This window comes from Dunckerocampus dactyliophorus, chromosome 13 (genome assembly GCF_027744805.1).
Source record: "Dunckerocampus dactyliophorus isolate RoL2022-P2 chromosome 13, RoL_Ddac_1.1, whole genome shotgun sequence".
In the NCBI taxonomy this organism is placed as follows: domain Eukaryota; kingdom Metazoa; phylum Chordata; class Actinopteri; order Syngnathiformes; family Syngnathidae; genus Dunckerocampus; species Dunckerocampus dactyliophorus.
The window spans coordinates 10,880,105-10,898,950 of record NC_072831.1 but is presented as its reverse complement, the minus strand read 5'-3'; the positions used below and the strand labels follow the sequence as shown (position 1 = coordinate 10,898,950).

General features: G+C 42.0%; 2 protein-coding genes across 3 annotated transcripts; one reads left to right on the top strand and one right to left on the bottom strand.

The window, feature by feature from the left end:
- Nucleotides 1–752: 752 nt before the first annotated feature.
- vcpkmt (valosin containing protein lysine (K) methyltransferase) lies at nt 753–2,173 on the bottom strand. Of its 2 annotated transcripts, XM_054797682.1 has the most exons (6): nt 1,921–2,173; nt 1,677–1,758; nt 1,437–1,550; nt 1,246–1,318; nt 1,032–1,151; nt 753–914 (listed from the first exon to the last, which is right to left on the bottom strand). In XM_054797682.1, the coding sequence occupies exons 1-6, from the start codon at nt 1,931–1,933 to the stop codon at nt 789–791; spliced, it is 528 nt and encodes a 175-aa protein (XP_054653657.1). In that variant the 5' UTR covers nt 1,934–2,173; the 3' UTR covers nt 753–788. The 2 variants fall into 2 exon arrangements, with proteins under 2 accessions (XP_054653657.1, XP_054653656.1); XM_054797681.1 differs by having other exon boundaries at nt 1,677–2,162.
- Nucleotides 1,962–18,463, top strand: msh4 (mutS homolog 4). The gene is made up of 20 exons (XM_054797683.1): nt 1,962–2,537; nt 2,704–2,871; nt 2,938–3,104; nt 3,180–3,290; nt 3,371–3,486; nt 3,557–3,730; nt 5,635–5,807; nt 5,888–5,955; nt 6,737–6,811; nt 6,897–6,961; nt 7,029–7,198; nt 10,580–10,716; nt 10,978–11,081; nt 11,376–11,500; nt 13,005–13,205; nt 13,279–13,397; nt 13,467–13,595; nt 13,712–13,886; nt 17,616–17,704; nt 17,906–18,463. Exons 1-20 carry the CDS (start codon nt 2,345–2,347, stop codon nt 18,092–18,094), a joined length of 2,748 nt encoding a protein of 915 aa, XP_054653658.1. The 5' UTR covers nt 1,962–2,344; the 3' UTR covers nt 18,095–18,463.
- The last annotated feature ends 383 nt before the right edge of the window (nt 18,464–18,846 follow it).

The following is an 18,846-nucleotide window of genomic DNA, read 5'->3' as shown; positions in this document are numbered from 1 at the left end:
CTTTGAATGGGTTGAACTTGAGCTTCACTTTTGTCCACTTGCAATCGCTATGATTTATATCTGCATATTAACTTGATACCAAATTGAAAGTGTATGTTAATACCAGAGAACAGTAGAGAGTATGGACTAATTTTTGGTCTAGAACAAATGTTGCCACTTTATGTTGTATTCTTTTAATTTGAGATTTCCAGTTCATATTATTATCTATTATGACACCGAGAAATGTATTTTAGTTCACCCTGTCATTGTCTATGCCGTCAATTTGTATTTGCCCATGTGTATCCTTTTTGCACTTACCAAATTATTATTAGAATTATTTTTCTTTTACTTAGGTTTTGGGATCATCTATTAATATCGATCCATCTATTTAGTAAATTCCTCTGTTATTTTTTTCATTAGTTCCTGTGTGCTATCTCCACAGCAGAATGTGGTATTATAAGTGAAACCTTCAAGATTAAACACTCTTAGTACACAACATAATCATCAAACTTACTTACTCATTCATATACCTCACACAAAGCAATGAAGAACTTCATGCCATGTCTCCTTCCTTGGCTGCTATGACAGCGCGCTCTGTGCGTTCAGGTGCGCTCTTAATTGTGAGCGTTGTGGGCTAATTGTTTTTCCTTTTTATTCACCTGACCCCAATGACAATTGGCGTACCCCACTTAAGGAACCTAGGCTCACTGAGACGCTTGCAGATAATTATTAAATTAAAATTAAACACAACAGAAACAGACTCCCACTTAATTTGCTATTTAATGAGATTTATTTGTTTTTTCAATCATTCACGAATGCCGTCTTACAAGCTCAGATTTTTTTTTTATGTGCAGGATGTGGATGTCTGGACTACTAAATTCTTGATCGTGTTTGCTCAAAGGGATCTCTTCACAGCTGAAGCTTTGTTGCAGCAACTAGTGGGTAAGAAATAAAGGGCCACAGTGACCCATTGCGTAGTGAGGGAAAATATACCTTTTTGTACATTAATATATTAAAACTATTCAAAACATAGTTACACTCTCCATTCTCACCTCAAAAAACTGCCTTTCCACTTTTGGGTTGATGCCCTCGGTGCGTTGCTCATAGCAACAAATGACGCAGGTCTCTGGTCCAGCGAGCAGCTTCAAGGTCTCCACCAGTGGAGCAATCGACTGTGCAGGAATTGAAGTTATTAATGACAGATTTACTACAGTGCTGTTAATGGATATGGTGACACTGGGACGTGAGTCTAATTTGTAACCCTACCTGTTCATAATAAATGCAATCTGCCATAAGGACATAGTTAGGAAATGGCAGGAAATCAGATACATCTTCACCCCTGGAAAAAAAATCTCAAACCAATATATGGATGGAATACAATGTGCTGTCCGTACAATGTGGATATGCTAACACCCACAGACAATCTGTCATATTAAAAAAAAAAAAAAAGTACAAACCATTTCAGTACCTTGGCAGTAATGGACCCACTACTGATGAGAGTCTGGTTGTCTTGGATGTTGACCTTCAGGAGGCTCTGTAGATCATCCAAGTCTGTCACACTAACATGAGCGCTTTGGGAATCAATACAAAAAAACATGAATTAACTTGTATGTAATAATAATGTATGGTGGGTAAGTTCACATTTTAACGTAGAGTGTATAATACTATCAAATATATCAAGTATATAGTACACTCACCCTAGTGTTGCTGCCATCAATCCAACCAACCCAGTGCCAGCCCCTAACTCCACCACTCTCCGGCCAGCCCACAAGTTCACTCCTGAGGATGGATCGTGAAATACCTTCGTCTCCAAATACTTCGCAAGAACAATGGCTGCATCCCAAACCACGCAACCCACGTCCCCCATAAAACACTGATTCACTTTCAAGACAGAACCGTCGTGTATCTCAATTTCTCTCACAAAATAGTTGTTGTGCTCACCGTGCACCGCCATGTTGGCTCGGCCGGAGAGGAAACGGACGTTGATGCTTGGTATTTTCAAAATAAGAGAGCGACGTTTTGCTGGGCCACAATCAGACTCTGTATTACGTATTTTAGCCTTGTCATCATTTCGCTATGCTGTGACGCCGTCCGTTTTTAAGAAATCCAGTCAGCGGGGGATAGTAAATGTCCGGATAAACTCACAGACTTCTCAGCGAATATTTTTGAACGGCACATTTGACGAGCATGCGCAGATGCGAGCGCCAGCTGTGCCCGCCTTACAAGGCGGCTGTTACCTTCTTAGCTAACATCATCTTTCAAGTTCCTGTTCTAGCATATTAACTTAAAAAAAAATAATAAATATCCAGCTGAACTAATGACTTGGGAAATATACATCATATCCTGAGAAATTTTGACATTGGCAATGTTTCGCAGCAGCACAGAGGAGATAGCAAATACTGATGCTTCAGAAAGTGGACAGACTTCAGAAGTTGACAGAAGTTCGGTTAATGGACCCACTTCTTACAATCCAGTGTCAGCTGTCCCAGGTTCTTCAAGTTTGGATGGAGGCGGTACTCATTACAGCAGTGGTCCATTGCTTCCTCGCTCAGCTGCAGGTAATTTTAGTGAGGGTTTAAGCTCGTATTAGATGTTGTTACAACTGTGTAAAGCCACATAAAGTGCCACAACATAGCATTCTGAATGTGTAAACTCTTGTCTATATTTTTGTATTGAGTATAGATGTCATTAAAAGATCCCCTCTCTGGCCTTTTGTTGACAAAGGCCAGTTCCCTCACAGCGTCCAGTTAGTAAGCACCAATCCACCCCACCTTGCCTCAACCTCTGACAGCTCCTCCATCCGCAACCGTGGAGGAAAGCCAAAACTCAGGAGGACCCCAGGTTCAGCAGGGGCCACACATCGTGGACAGACACCACTAAGTGGTCACACTGGTACTAAAGCACTGAAGGCTGCAACCGCTGCGTCCCATCGTCTCACTTTGATGTGTCTTTTAATAGCCGCGAGTAGTTGCTCCTCTGCAACCACAGCATCTGGTGCAACTGTGATTGTGGCAGTGGTTGAAGGTCGCGGTTTGGCCAGGGGAGAGATTGGAATGGCCAGTCTTAACGTGAAATGTCCAGAGCTTGTACTCTCTCAGTTTGCAGACACTGGAACCTATGCTAAGGTAACCTAAACACAACAAGACAAACCATTATCATCGTGATGAAATGACACCATTCTGTACTGTACACTTGTTCAGGTTATAACCAAGTTGCACATCTTGTTGCCAATGGAGATACTGATGCTAGACACTGCAAGTGAGAATGGAAAAGGGACAAAGCTGTTCAGCCTCATTACTGAGAACTTCCAGGTGCCAATGCAAGAACATATGATTCATAGAAACTGTCAATATAGTCTTATTCGTGCAAGTGTTTCCATGTTGTTTGTCAGGGTGTTGCTTTTACTGCAATCCAAAGGAAATATTTTAATGAGAAGAAAGGACTAGAGTACATCCAGCAGCTTTGTGCTCCAGAATTTAGCACTGTCCTCATGGAAGTTCAAGCCAAGTATGTCAGTAGGACGATAATGTGCAAAAAAAAAAAAGTGTTTTATTACCAAATGTCCCCATTTGTGCAGATATTATTGCCTAGCGTCTGCAGCTGCTTTGCTGAAGTATTTAGAGTTCATTCAGAACTCTGTGTATGCTACCAAGTCGCTCAAAGTGAGCTTTAAAGGAAGCGAACAGACGGCCATGATCGACTCAGCATCAGCCATTAACCTGGAGCTGGTAGTCAATAACAGAGACCACAGGTAAGGCAGCAAGTGATCATGAAACGTCATCTCGGGTGTTGAGTGCTAGCACTGTTTCAGCTTTATACTGTGGTACATAGGTTTTCTTGGTTTTTATCTGTTGAAAAACGAATCGTACGAAAACTGCAACACATTTTTCCATAGGAAACAATGTAAATCCAATTCAACAACTCCAAAGAGTGGTGCCGATGAGTGGCAAGGGAGGAGGTCAGACAAGAGCCACACGGATGTCACATTCCCACTTTGCTGTGACTTCTTTCTTGAAATCAGTTGTGTTTTTCATCTAGCACTCACGTTTTACCCAAAAATGCACAAACAACAACGGTGTGCTCACACAACTTTTGTTTACATCAACTGCGTGTGAATGGTGGTGATGCTGACGCCGAACTGCAATGCTGCACTTGCCGTCAAATCCCGCGGCCGAACCCTGACGAGCTGATGCCGGACTGCAATGCTGCAGCTGGCATGCTAACACATAGCCCTGATAAGCTGACGCCGGACTGCAATGCTGCAGCTAGTATGCTAACTGTTAGCATGTTAACACCAAGCATGATAGCGCTGTCAATGGAAGATAATAGCTGAAAAAAATGGCTACAATGCTAACATGCTAATGATAGCATAGTAGCATTGCTAACATTGAAACTGTTACGATGCTAGCACCAAACCACTGTCTATATAAGTTTATACTTTTGAAAATAGCAAAAAAAGTCTAATATGCTAATGTTAGTATGCTAGTATTGCTAACATGCTAGCTGTTAGCATACTAACACCGAACATTAAAACACCAAGTTTATCCCTTTGAAAATAATAACAAAAAAGCTAACATGCTAATTGTTGCATGCTAATAATGCTAACATGCTAGTTGTTACCATACTAACACCTAGCATAACAGCACTTACTCATTATGGAAGTCTAAACATATGAAAATGGATTAAATGTTAACGTCTTAACATAAGCATATTAGCAATGCTAACATGCTAACTGCAATAATACCAGCAAAATGGCTACAATGCTAGCATGTTAACATTGAAGATAAAAACACTGTCTATATAAGTGTATACATTTCCAAATAGCAAATATGCTAACATGCAAATATCATACATCACCACATTTACAACTGTACAGCGTACAAAGTAAGATGAGCATTTATTCTGTATTTATGTAGGGATGTATCTAGGGATGTAATTTCAGTACAACTCTGAGCTCTGCCATATACAGAAGTACGCGGACGACACGGCCATCGTGGGATGTATCAGGAATTGTCAGGAGGATGAGTACAGAAAACTGATCCAGGACTTCGTTAACCGGTGCGGCACAAACCACCTGCACCTCAGCACTACCAAGACCACGGAAATGGTGGTGGACTTTAGGAGAAACAGGACACACCCACTACCTGTTCTCATTAAAGGTGACTGCGTAGAGGTGGTTCACACCTACAAATACCTGGGAGTGCGTCTGGATGATAAACTACACATTGACACTGCAGGGAGCACTGTGACAAAGACAAACAAAGAAAGGAGACAGACACAGAGTTACACACATAATAAAGATGATTTAAGGATTCCCTGTCCGGAGTCTGTCTATAGTGTCCCTGCTCTAAAAGAACCACTATCCAGTCTTCACAGAGACTGAGTCACCAATGCTTGGATGCTTTGTTTGAGCACTCAATTCCACGGAATGATACGCAGGCAAACTGACTAGTTTGCTCGGCGTCATGTTTGGCCGTATGATGTCTGTGTAGAATGTCAGTCATGCAAGTCCTGGTAATCCGCAAAAGGCTGAATCGAGGACTGGACTCTTCTTGTTGATTGAAGATGTTTCAACTTTGAATCCAAAAGGCTTCTTCAGTTCAAGATTTTAGGGCCTTTTGCGGATCAAAAACCAAGGTACCACTGTATTTACAGGAGCGACCATACACTTTTAGGCGTCCTTAACCACACGAAAACGCCCGGCGGCGCCAGAAGGTTACGCTCTAATATTCTGGAACCTTTGGTCGATGTGGACACCATCAACATACGCTTGGACGCCATAGAGGAAATGCTGCAGAATGAAGAGCTGTTCTTTGGATTAAAGAATGGTATGGAACACTTTCCATCACAGTGACTTTGGTGCAAACTGGTGAAATTATTTGAATATTTTTCCTTGTCCTTCCCCAAGCCTTAGGTCCTTTCCTTGATATTGACCAGCTGCTATCTGTTCTGGTCCAGGTCCCTAAACAAGAAACAGTATGTAAAGTGTTTTTTTTTGTTGCTGTGACGTCATATTAAGTTATTATGCATGCTTGTGTATTGATATGACTAACATAAAATAGACAGTTAAGGATATATATAGTTCAGAATCTCAATTTAAAAAACATAAAACGGTGTCCTTCTTGGAAACTCATTCAAATGCTTTCAAATTTAAAATTACAACCACAAAATTGGAGTCACTATCAAATGTATTTATAATAATGACATATTAGTACAGTACAGTATTAGGGATAGGCAAAATAATTCATAAAATAATATAAAATTATCGACAATCTAATGTAGAACTGACTTGATTCATCCTGTCTTGAAAATAAACGAGGCAAAATGGAGTGCACTGCTTGGCTGCAGCCAGCCGGCGCTGTTGATTCAGTCGCAATGAGTTTGTGGTCTGAAGAACAGGACATCAGCTATGGGAAGTTGAGCTACTGTACATCCCCACGGGACTCCCCGATGTCGCAACTCCTCCAAGCAGCAACGCTGAGATTCTCCCAGCACAACCATCATTTGTTTTTCCACAGTTGATGGGACAAAATGCATATTTGCATTTCTTTCATGATACTTCATTTGAACGTTTTTATTGTCATTATGACCTTTCTTTACTGATTGGCCAGGAGAATTCACTACTGTCTTTTAGTGAGTGTCGCCCATTTGACTTAATATAAGTTACCAATTATGGTTCCTGACCATATAAGTGAATCATCTGTTATTTCATGTGTCATTGTGGGCATGTGTATATTGACCATTACTCTTATGATAGGTTCTGATTGCAGAAGCCAAGATTACACATGTCATTCAGCTGAAACACATTTTGGATCGAGTGCCACAGTTGAGGGTACGTGGCTGCAGATGTACACAAGTTCATGAATCCAAAGTTAGCTTTGTAATGGTTTGGATAAAACATTTCTTTTCACAAACAGGTGGTGTTGAAGAACTGCAACACAGCTCTCCTGAAGGCCTACAGCACGTCATTGGAGGACAACAGGTGCCGAGTCTGGTGGTAACCGTCATGTGTGTAGAATACTTAAAGAGTGGTTTGTGTACGCCTTCAGATTTGACATGATCTTGAAGCAGATCCTCACAGTCGTTAATGATGACACCACCTACCTGAAGGGGAGCCTCAACATGCGCACACAGAAGTGCTACGCCGTGCGCCCCAACATCAATGAGTTCCTGGATATTGCCCGTCGAGTTTACACAGAAATAGTGGATGACATTGCAGGTGGGTACTCTTGATATATGTTACCTCCACCGTGGAGGTTATGTTTCATTGGTGCAGGTTTGTTTGTGTGCAACTTGTACTCTGATGACTAGGTATTTTTTAACGCTATTGGGACAGGTAATGATAAATTGATTGTTATTTGTTTAATATTAGGATAGTACAATCACTTTCTGAGTGTTCTGAACTCCTTTTTCAATGCCGGTAGTGAATTAGCTTTAGTCGACTACATTTCATAATATTGTAATCAACTAAAATGACTAAAATTTAGTCAAATCAAATATAAAGTATAAAGGACTTTAAAGGAAAACTGCACTCTTTTTGGAATTTTGCCCGTCATCCACAGTCCTTACGTAAGACATGAACACACGTCTTTTTCTTTTCTGTGCGTTCTAAAGCTATAAAAACAGATAAAAAAGAGACAGCTCATTACTACATATAATGGGACACACCTATACCACCTACAAAGACCGCTATTAACACACCTCCAAAAACCTCCAACAAGGTTTTATGGTTTTATATACAGGTACATGCTGTGACCATGTAGCAACAGGTACATCTTTGATAACGTGTAATACTTTGGTCCTTTTAGGCATTACCGGAACTTCCTTCCTGGCGCATTGATTTCACATAGCAACATAGAAACGAACACCTACACCTAGCGTTAACGTTTCCAAACTCAGAAATGAAAACACAGCAGCAGTGATGGCAGCTCCAATACGTGGCCTTACCTTTTTGGCAGTGGTCTGAGGCATTGAGAGCGCTGCACTGACGCACTGTGGGCGAGTGTGTGGTGAAGCTAGTCGCTAGCCGGTGTGGTGTGGCAAGGTATCAATACGCCAGTAATGTAGTTCGATTGTCGTAACAATGTTAATATATGCACGTCACATTATACATGGAGTGTTGTTGGCACTTTCTGGAGTTTTCTTCAGAAGGCTTTATAGGCGGAATATGTGTTTCCCATGATGTGCAGTAATAAGCTGTCTCTTTTTATCTGTTTCTATAACTTTAAAACGCACTGAAAAAGAAAGACATATGTGTTCATGTCTCACATAAGGATTGTGAATGATGGGCAAAATTCCCCAAGAAAGTGCAGTGTTCCTTTTAAAGTTTTTTAAAACCACCTTTATTTCGGCGAGCTGCAAAGTATCTCAATAATAAAACTGATAACAAAAAGTAGACCTGCTGTCAATGACTATTTAAGTCAATAATTTCACACTAACTTTAGTGCCAGATTATTGTAGCTAAAATTGAAAAACATTCAAACATATTTTTCAGATGTTGACTAATAATATTATATGAATAATATGACACTGCACAACTACTGTATGAAGTAATAAATCAACTCTACGTAACGCACTAAGCATCTATCATGCAACTCTATAATGCAACATAACATATGAAAATAATAACAGATTAGTGTTAAACTGTCACTTCTCTTTGCTTCACTTGTCAGGATGACTGACCTGCAACGGCCTCTTCAAGTTAGTTGTATTTCTACTGGTTATAATCACACACATGGTTTACAGTGTTTTGTTCACATTAGAGTCACCATAGTGTCTAACGTTCCTCCGTGAATCACCACCTTCTCTCCTCCGTGTATCATCACCTTATCGTGGTGGAGGGGTTTGAGTGCCTGAGTGATCCTAGGAGCTATGTTGTCTGGGGCTATATGCCCCTGGTAGGGTCTCCCAAGGCAAACAGGTCCTAGGTGACGGGCCAGACCAAAAGTGATTCAGAAGATCTTATGAATAAACGTAAGAGGAGGGACTGCAAACGTGGTATACCGGGGCCTCACGCTGGAGCCAGGCCTGGGGGAGGGGCTCGCAGGCGAGCACCAGCCCGAAGAAGCCACGTGGGATTCCCCCCAACTGATCACCACCTGGTGGTCAGTTGGACTAGATGGCAGGGATGGATTGTGGGACTCCTGAAGCAGCTGATAGTTACCGGCAGGCCAAGCGGCACGCGGCTTCGGCGGTGGTCGAGGCAAAAACTTGGGTGTGGGAGGAGTTTGGTGAGGCCATGGAGCACGACCTTCGGTTGGCCTGGAAGAGATTCTGGCAAACCGACTGAGGATATAGTCAGACGGTGGAAGGAATACTTTGAGGCCCTTCTCAATCCCACTGACCTTCCATAGAGGAAGCAGAGGACACGAACGCGGAGGGACAGTTTCATCACCATGGCTGAGGTATCTTGGATAGTCAAAACGTTCCCCAATGGCAAAGCTCCGGGGTGGACGAGTTTCACCCTGAATTCCTCAAGGCTCTGGATGTTGAGGGACTGTCTTGGCTGACACGTCTTTTCAACGTTGCATAGAAGTCGGGAACAGTACCTCTGCATTAGCTCTTACGTTGGTGGTGTTCACCTTAACAACAAATTGGACTGGTCCGTCAACACCCACGCCCTCTACAAGAAGGGCCAGAGTCGCCTCCACCTGCTGAGGAGACTGAGGTCCTTTGGTGTGTGCAGGACTCTTTTACGGACCTTTTATGACTCTGTGGTGGCCTCAGCCATCTTCTATGCTGTGGGCTGCTGGAGAGGGGGCAGCACGGACAGGGACAGGAGCAGGATCAATAGGCTGATCAGGAGAGCGAGCTCTGTCCTGGACTGTCCTCTGGACTCCGTGGAAGAAGTGGGGGAGAGAAGGATGTTGGCTAAGCTGACATCCATCATGGACAACACCTCACCCGCTACATGACACTGTGGGTTCCCTTAGCAGCTCCTTCAGCAGCAGACTGTTACACCCACGGTGTAAGAAGGAGAGGTTCTGCAGGTCCTTCATACCGACCGCTGTCAGGCTCTACAACACCTGCACCACCTGAACCATGTTGTAGTCAATATGCATTCTTTACACTGTACTCTTTACTTGCGTATTTTGATTGCTGCTGTAACAAGTGAATTTCCCCGCTGTGGGATAAATAAAGTACAAATACGTTGGTCATTGGACCCATCGATGTTTAATAAAACCCTTTGATCATCAGTTCCAGACCTTAATTTCAACTGGGCCGCTACAGTTGTTGTTTCATTTCCAGATGGCTCTAATAATGTTAAAAAACATATTTAGAAGATTTCTATGCCATAAATACAAAAATATTCCATTAATAAAAAAGGAATCCTACTTCGCAGTCAGTCTGGCACTTATTAACCGCGATAAACGAGGGATCACTGTACTGAGTAAACAGAGCCTCTGCTGGTTGCAGTCAGGTAGTGCACCTCATTTTGCCAGAAAAAAATGCATGTACTGTAGATGGAGCTTCGGCGTCTTTAACCTTTCAAGATTCTGCATTAGTTGCTGCTTGCTCATTGGTTTTGTGGTTTACAAATAAAGTGTGATCTCATGTCCTATGTGAAATGTACATAGCAAACAGCTATTGTGTTTCCTAGGATTAGTGAACCAGACGGCGGAGAAGTATGGTTTTCCCATGCGCACCAGCTTTAGCACAGCTCGCGGTTTCTTCATTCAGATGAAACTGGAAGGAATGTTCTTGCCTGAAGGGAAACTTCCTCCAGAGTTCATCAAGGTATAGACATATTAAGTGTAAGTTTTCTTAGTATAAATGAACATTGCTGGCATCATTATAGTATCCTAATCACGTTTCAGTGTCTTTTTTTCAATCATTTTGTGGATTTGTAATATAACATGGTACATTATATAGCATTTCTCGTGTCAGTTCACAGTTGTTTGTTTTATTGCCACATTTAATAGTCTCTTATTGTCTTTATGGCAACATATGATTACTTGTACGAGCGTAATTGGTGGCTTTCAACATCCCTCCCCTCAGGTCAACAGACACAAGGACAACTATGGCTTTACAACCACAGACCTGATGAAGATGAATGACCGCTGTGATGAGGCCCTGAAGGAAATCTTTCATATATCCTATGTGTGAGGACAGCATCACACTCTGACTCAGAATAAGCACAATGTCGTCTTTTACGCATGGAATTATTACATCATGTTCAAAATGATGGCTTTGTCCACTGCCTGTCCTTGTCCTTGTGATCCTAAAAGATAACCGATTGGAAATTATTGTATGAATAATTATGAAATATCTATGATTAATTTTAGTAATTGAAAACACAGATGAAGTCTGAATTAAACGTTAGTTCAATTCTGTTGTTCGCTGGTTTGTGCAGTTTGTAAAAGAATATTTTTATATCGAACTTGTCTTCTTCAAAGGGTGATATGTCAACTGCTCAGCACAATCCGTGAGCACATCCACTGCCTTTACAAACTGTCTGATGCAGTATCTATGCTGGATATGCTGCTGTCGCTGGCAATCGCATGCACCCTCTCAGACTATGGTGAGTATGAACCAAGGCTGATCTCTTGTCAAGCTGTCAAACTTGATAAAGTTTGATTTCCAGTCTCTTAACAGTTGGCACGTAAGGCTGTAGCCGGCAAGCGTCAATGAGCTGGCAATTCTGCTGCCCTTCAGGGAAGGGCCGACCCAGCCAGTCTCGAAGGTGGCGAGTTGGGTCCTCAGCTGTCTGAAAGTGTCTGTCCACAGGCACATGCTGACGTGCTGCCAGCTTGTACTGAGATTACCTTCTTACATAAGCATACACTGGAGTGCTGTACTCCCCAATAGTGACTGTCACCACTGCAAGACAGCTACATTTCAAATGTTTTATACAGTACATGTGACACTCTTAACTTTCCCCCACCAACTGCAAGCACAGCTCTACTCTGAAATATTTATATCTATTTTACTGTTTGTAAAGACTGGGGTGCTGTCAGGGCCCTAAAAGGGAGGCCAACAGGTCTCAAACGCGTCCTTGCGGCTGGTTAAATATGGCCCCCCTCCATATCAGCATACACAAACATAACTGTGCTTGCATGTTAATCTATACAAATGTATTAATTGTGCTGCTGTAAAGTGATCATATGTGAATGTGTCAGATGGGACTTGAATACAGCGGCTACAGTAACGCCTCAAATTATTCATACCCTTGCCTAATTTTGAATTATTATTTGGTAAATGGGTATCCTTGGCTGAGAATTACACAAAATGCTGGGAAAAGACTATACAAGGTTGTGTTAAATTCTTTTAATGAAAAATAGAGTTGCTATTTTCATTATCTTACATTTTTATAAGATATAAGTCAAATTGTTCATAGTCTTTCTCAAAATACATATCCATACATATCCACTTTTGTAAATGAATAGTTCATTAGATTGAACAGTGATTTAGAAATAGAACCGTGATTTGCATTTTGAAACTGGATTATAACATAGGGTATATATCTACTGTATATAAATGTCATTCCAGAAATGTTTGGTCGGATATTCAGTCAAGAAGTGTTTGTGAACTGGTGTTGCTCACTGTAAATGCTGGTAGTTATGGAATATTTGAATGTGGTGAGAAATTATTTATTGAAAGATATTTTATTTGTGCATGTGTGTCTTAAGTGCATGGGAGTCGGGGGTACCTGGTAGATGGTGTGGGGTCAAATGTGTAAAGGAATACGGGACTGTGAACAATTTGGTTAAACCAGTGCTGTAGAATTATGCTACAAGTTACCAGGAGAATGGTGTAAAATATTGCATGTTCTCCAATTTGTTGTGTATGAATAATTTTCAAAGTGTAAAAAAAGAATAAGAAAATGGTGGGTAATTTTCATCAATATTTTAACACAACATTCTTGCAGTCTTTTGCTATTACCTTGTGTCATGTCCAACCAGACAAGTAAACAAATACCATGATAAACCAAAATTTGGCCAGTGTATGAATTTTTTCCTTAACTGTGCATTTCCGCTTTGTGTATGCTTATTTGAAATTATGTACAGTACATGTGTGTCTGCCAGTTCGTCCAGAGTTCACAGACACACTCGCCATTAAGCAAGGTCGTCACCCAATTCTGGAGCGAATGGCTGGACAACAGCTTGTATCCAACAACTGCTATGTCTCTGAGGGCAGCAACTTGGTCATCATCACTGGGCCCAATATGAGCGGGAAATCCACGTATCTGAAACAGGTGGCGCTGTGTCAGATCATGGCTCAGATAGGTCTGTAATCACCACATTTGCTGAAACACACTGCTATGATTTGAAGTTTGAGTGAATCTTTATTTTTTTACAGGTTCTTTTGTCCCTGCAGAATATGCCTCTTTTCGTGTCGCAGATCAAATCTTCACCAGAATTGGCGTGGATGACGATTTTGAAACTAGCTCTTCCACATTCATGTTGGAAATGAAGGAGGTATTTTGTAACATTTTGTGGAAAAGAAGACACAGCTTTATCATTCACACCATTTTACCTCCCCCAAAGATCTCATATATAATCCACAATGTTAGTGGCCGGTCTCTCATCATAATTGATGAGCTGGGGCGTGGAACCAGTGCTGAAGAAGGCATCGGGATTTGTCACTCAGTTTGTGAATTTCTCCTCAACCTCAAGGTAGACAAAACCTTTCTATAATCACCTAAATCGGTCTTCTACAGTTTATTACATATTTTATTTGCTCTCCATGGTTAAAGTTTTTTAGGTGTGTGTTGTTTCTGTTCTGTTTGTAGGCCTTCACTCTGTTTGCCACACACTATCTTGAGCTGTGCCAACTGGAGTCTCTGTATCCCAACGTGGAGAACCAGCATATGCAGGTTCAGCACATTCGCGCTTGTGACTCGGGCGGCGAGAGTGTGGTGTACACGTACTTACTGAGTCAAGGATGCTCTGAGAAGAGACACTACGGTACTCAATCTGTCAAATCACAGTACAGTCGTCCCTCGTTTATCGCGGTTAAGTGGTTCCAGACCCAACCGCTATAAGTGAATTTACATGAAGTAGGATTCAATATTAATAAATGGAATATTTTCATAGTTAGAACAGAGAAAACCTGTTTATGACCTCTGATTATTAGAGCCGTGTAGACAATAAAGAAATAATACCCCTGTAGTCACCTTTATACTTGTATTACCTAATATGAGATATAGTAACTCAAAAGTTGGCATTGGGATAGTCCCTTGTTGTACTATCTCGAGCGTAATGTAGGTCAATCGCATGGCATTAAAAAAAAGAAAAGATCGCCTATCATCTATCCTCACTATGGCGTTTGTCACTTGATTGCAAGGCAGCCAGTCTGACATGCATCTGGCATACATACATGTATATTTGTAAAATAATGGACACTGCTGCACTAGTGCTGGCTTTGTTTACAGCACATTGCGCAACTCGTATGCACAGGCTACGCCGTCTCTGCAGGGACATAAGAGACGGTGCTTTAAGCATAGCAAGCTACCAAGCTAACTGGTCACTCTCCAATTTATTTACTCTAAACCTAAGAAAGAGTTTGAAGCTCAGTGGGGAAGAAGGACAAAGTAAAGAAGTCAAAAACGTACCACTTCCACCCAGTCTTGTCAGACTTTGCATCCATGTGAAACCACCGGGCTCTTTGTGCCTGTGTAGAGAGAGAGACAGAGATGAGACGGACCTCAATTTCTGAGTCTTCTGAGATCTGGTAGATATTAGAAAGTTCAGCGTGGGGGCCATCTACCCCAACACTTTAAGAGATAAAGGGAAGAAGCCTCGAAACAAGGAAGTACTGTAACTCTTCTATATCCTATCCTATCCTATATCCAACCTTAAGAGGTCCAACCCTCTTAAGGTTGGGACCACTCCCCTACGTGGATCAGTTGTGTGGCTATGTGCTTCTAACTGGTTCCAGACCATGTCAGTCTTGGATATGTGTGTGTGTGCCTTCTAAATGAAGCAAGCTGCAGCAAGCAGATCAGGTTGTCAAGCAACCTGTAAAGTTCAAGCAATGGTGCTTCTGTTGTTTAATCCTACATGTGCAATAGGAATGCAAAACAAGGCTTTGGCCAAATCCATAACTGTCAAGTGTTTGAAATCCGACTCAGGGGTGAAAATCATGGTGTAAGTGTTAGGGATGTCAAATAGGGATGCATTCAAGGCAGTATTTAGCCTGCACAAATCATGGACCAGTCTGTCGTCCCTTTTACCTGGTTTAGGGACAGGAATAATAGGGGTGTTGTACAGAGAAGTGGTGTGAACAAGAACCCCAGATTGCACAAGTCCAGCAATGTTCACTTGTATTCCGTCAACCTTATCGAGCAAAAGGGGATATTGAGGTTGGTATATGACTTTGACAGTTTTACAAGTTAAGTTCATGGGAGACACTTGGGAGCCGGTGGAGTCGGTGTTCTCACGGCTATGCGAATTAGAGTGTTCCATGACCTCAAAAGCACATGTCTTGGAATCAGTATGTGTAAGCCGATATATGGACAAGGAGGTGCTGTAGTAGAGGACTGAAGATCCTTGCACCAAGGCCCAGTCACCCGCAGAGAGGGCAGATTGGACCATTGGTCTGAGACTTCTGGCCTCACACCCATCTGCTATAAGTTGGGTGACATGAGGAGCCATGTCTGGAAGCAGGTGATATAGACAGATAGTCAGGTAGGGCAGTCAGATAGGGCAATGGAAGCAGCCACACCAGCAGGACCACCAAAGATGTCAGTCCACTGAATATGGATGGCAGGCTCTTCTCCCGTGGGGGAGGAAAGGAGTCTCCCATTCCTCCTTCTACAAGTTCATCTGAAGGTCACAGTCGGTGTGTGTAAGGTAGTTTAGGGTGACGTGTGGGGTCAGGAGGGGTATGGTAGGGTAGCAGGGAAGTGAACCATTGCTCCCATTTATCAAAATGGCATCAGATTGTGTACTGGTCAGTGTCCAGTATTTTTCCCCACCACACTAGAGCATTAGGTTCTTCAAGTGCAGGAATCAGGGGTAGTGGAGAAACAGCATCAAGGTTGGTACGAAGAATATGACCACTTGGAAAGATGACATCGGTGGAATGAGGGCCACACACCCCAACAGAACGTGTGGCAGCCAACAAGGTTTACAGGACATTGTGGCTGTAAACAAAAAGGAATGGTTAAGTGAAAAACTCTGTCCCCCTACAGAGAACTGACAAGGCAGTGAGTTAGTGAAATGACATGTTTGTAGGGAACCGGAAAATCCCATCACATCAGTAAAATGTGGAACTTGGCATTTAAGGTGCGATACCTCATCCCAGTGTCTGCCAAAAAGGAATAAGTTTTACCCTTATTGGTGAGTTCAATGAAGAGGGCAGTGAGAGACCCAAACACCGGCTCTCCATGTGAGGGATCCCGGCCTCCCTGTTGTTGCGGCATTTCATGTCAGTTAGAAGGAAAATAAGATGCGCCCTGTGGAGTGGCTGTGGAGCAGGAGGGTCCCAAGATGCCAGTTGTAGAGGAAGGTTGGAATCCCCCTCCCACACAGGGTCAGCCCCACAGTCCTTTTCTGTATGACCCAGCCGGCGGCACCGCCAACATTGAACAGGCGGGCCTGGTGATCCCTATTAGACGTTTTTTGACTGAAAATCTCATCCTCTCTCCCTTTTGGGGGAATCGAGGGCGGAGGTTTTTATTTATTTATTTATTTTTTTAGACAAACAATCTGGAAAAAGAAAGAAAGAAATAAAGTTAGAGAGTCATAGGCACATGTCTCAGCTATTTGACATTGTCATTGTCCACAATTTGTATATAACTGTCCCATTTTTTCCAGTATTTTCCCCCTTGTGTTGTTGTAGACAAAGGTTAAAAGTCATAAGTTCCATTATTCTTATATGTTTTACAATTTCCAACATTTAGTAATAGCTGTTTTTGCAGCAACAAGGATGATCCTAAATAAATATACACCCCTTTGACATATTCCCTCTGGAGGTATACCAAGGAACAGAGTAAAAAAAACACATTTCTAGTGGAGTACCATCCCTCCTTTTTCTATACCGCTTCTCCTCTTTAGGGTCATGGGGGCATGCTGGAGCCTATCCCAGCTGACTTCAGCCGACAGGCGGGGTACAACCTGGACTGGTCGCCAGCCAATCGCAGGGCACATATAGACAAACAACCATTCACACCTATGGACAATTTAGAGTCGCCAATTAACCTAACATGCATGTTTTTGGAATGTGGGAGGAAACCGGACTACCCGGAGAAAACCCACGTGCGGGGAGAACATGCAAACTCCACACAGAAATGCCCAAGGGAGAATCGAACACAGGTCTTCCCAATCTCCAGACTGTTACTGTGTTGGCCAACATGCTAACCACTGAACCACTGTGCGGCCTAGTGGAGTACCTAACACTGAATATATTTTTTATCATTTATATTTTTATTATTTTATTTTATCGCCTACTTCCAAAAGTCAAAAATATCCGGGCATGACCGCAAAATATGGACATGGTCCGCCTGGGCAGATCCACATTCCCTCCAACGGAATGAAGAAGTAGCAAATACTTTTGATTTCTGCACGGGGAAAAACGGTGATAGAGTGAGGGAGCGATGAGTGAGGGAGCAATCGCAATGTCACAAGGGACAACTGTAGTTAATTGTTCATCAGAAGGTTGCAACAAATGTTACAACTCTTTGACTCTTTTAGGTCTCAAAGCAGCAGAAATGACCTCACTGCCTTTAAGCATAATCCAGGAGGCAAAGAAATTTGCCACCAAAGTCAGCAAGCAGCTTTTGGTAGGTTTAATTAATTTGGCCATTTTTGTGTCAACATATTCCTTTATTCCTTGAGTGAATATAAGAACTAAGGTGCATGTAAAACAGTAGACCAACATAATTTTGGTGTGTGATGAACATTTTTACATATCAAACATTTACATATCATTTTTACATATTAAATGTTCATAGAATAAATGTGTCTTTGATGTTGATTCTAAGGACAAACGTAAGAGCGATCCGGAAATAGAGAGGCAGCGTGCTCTATACCGCTTGGCCACAAGTCTCCTGCAGACTGCCCGAAACTCCAGACTTGACCCGGCCAACCTGCGTATGTATCTAAAGGGCCTGAGGAGGCAGTATGAGGCAGAGCTGGAGGCTGTAGGGCTGCCGGTATCCATGGACACTTAAAAGAGGAATATAATATTAGAGATAATGAACATCTGGCCCAGACTCACATCAGAGAGCAAGTCCAAGTGAGAAAATTAAGTGTGTCTATAGCTGACTTTTATTGGACATAAATGCATGTAAAGCATGGTGTGACACATGCTTTAATGAAAAATGAACATTCAAATGTTTAGTTTGCTATTTACTGCTACTGTATAGATGACTGACAACATTAAGGAAATGTGTGGGAATGTAAATCAAAAGAGTTGTTACCAAGCTGGAATGTCAATTTAAAAAACTATTTATTTGAATTATTTGTATTACTTTTCTTTTACATTACTATTGTTTTATTTCAAGTATATGTTATGTTTAATTTTTATTTAATTATTTAAAACCCAATTAAATACTGAAAAGCATTTTTTGGTCCCTACAAATTACAGTTAAAGCTGTGAAAGCTGCTGTATGTCACGGAGGGTGGCTGTCTAAAGGGCACTAACATTTGAACGCACTGCGCCCGGCCTTTTCTTTCTTTGCGTACACAAGCTACGCCCTTATATGTAAGATGTGCATGCACATTAAATATGTTTGTTGTCGGCTAATGATGGCTATTTGACAAAGTTTAGCTATTAATGTTAGCTATCACTGAATGTATAGCCTATAGTAACAACATTATGACTGCAAATTGTTGGTTGCCTCTCTGAGTCTGCTTTTGTGTGTGTGGGACACACTACGGACATGCATGGGGAATAACCAGGCAGTGGTGAGTGACCAATCAT

Excerpts from the sequence above, each read along its gene's own strand:
- msh4 (XM_054797683.1), top strand. The coding sequence starts at position 2,345 with ATGTTTCGCAGCAGCACAGAGGAGATAGCAAATACTGATGCTTCAGAA. Across the intron at positions 5,808-5,887 it reads GTTCTTTGGATTAAAGAATG|CCTTAGGTCCTTTCCTTGAT; the intron begins GTATGGAACACT and ends TCCTTCCCCAAG. Across the intron at positions 13,398-13,466 it reads TCATGTTGGAAATGAAGGAG|ATCTCATATATAATCCACAA; the intron begins GTATTTTGTAAC and ends CCTCCCCCAAAG.
- vcpkmt (XM_054797681.1), bottom strand. The coding sequence starts at position 1,933 with ATGGCGGTGCACGGTGAGCACAACAACTATTTTGTGAGAGAAATTGAG. Across the intron at positions 1,319-1,436 it reads ACTGCCAAGGTACTGAAATG|GGGTGAAGATGTATCTGATT; the intron begins GTTTGTACTTTT and ends TTTTTTTTCCAG. Across the intron at positions 1,152-1,245 it reads ATTGCATTTATTATGAACAG|TCGATTGCTCCACTGGTGGA; the intron begins GTAGGGTTACAA and ends ATTCCTGCACAG.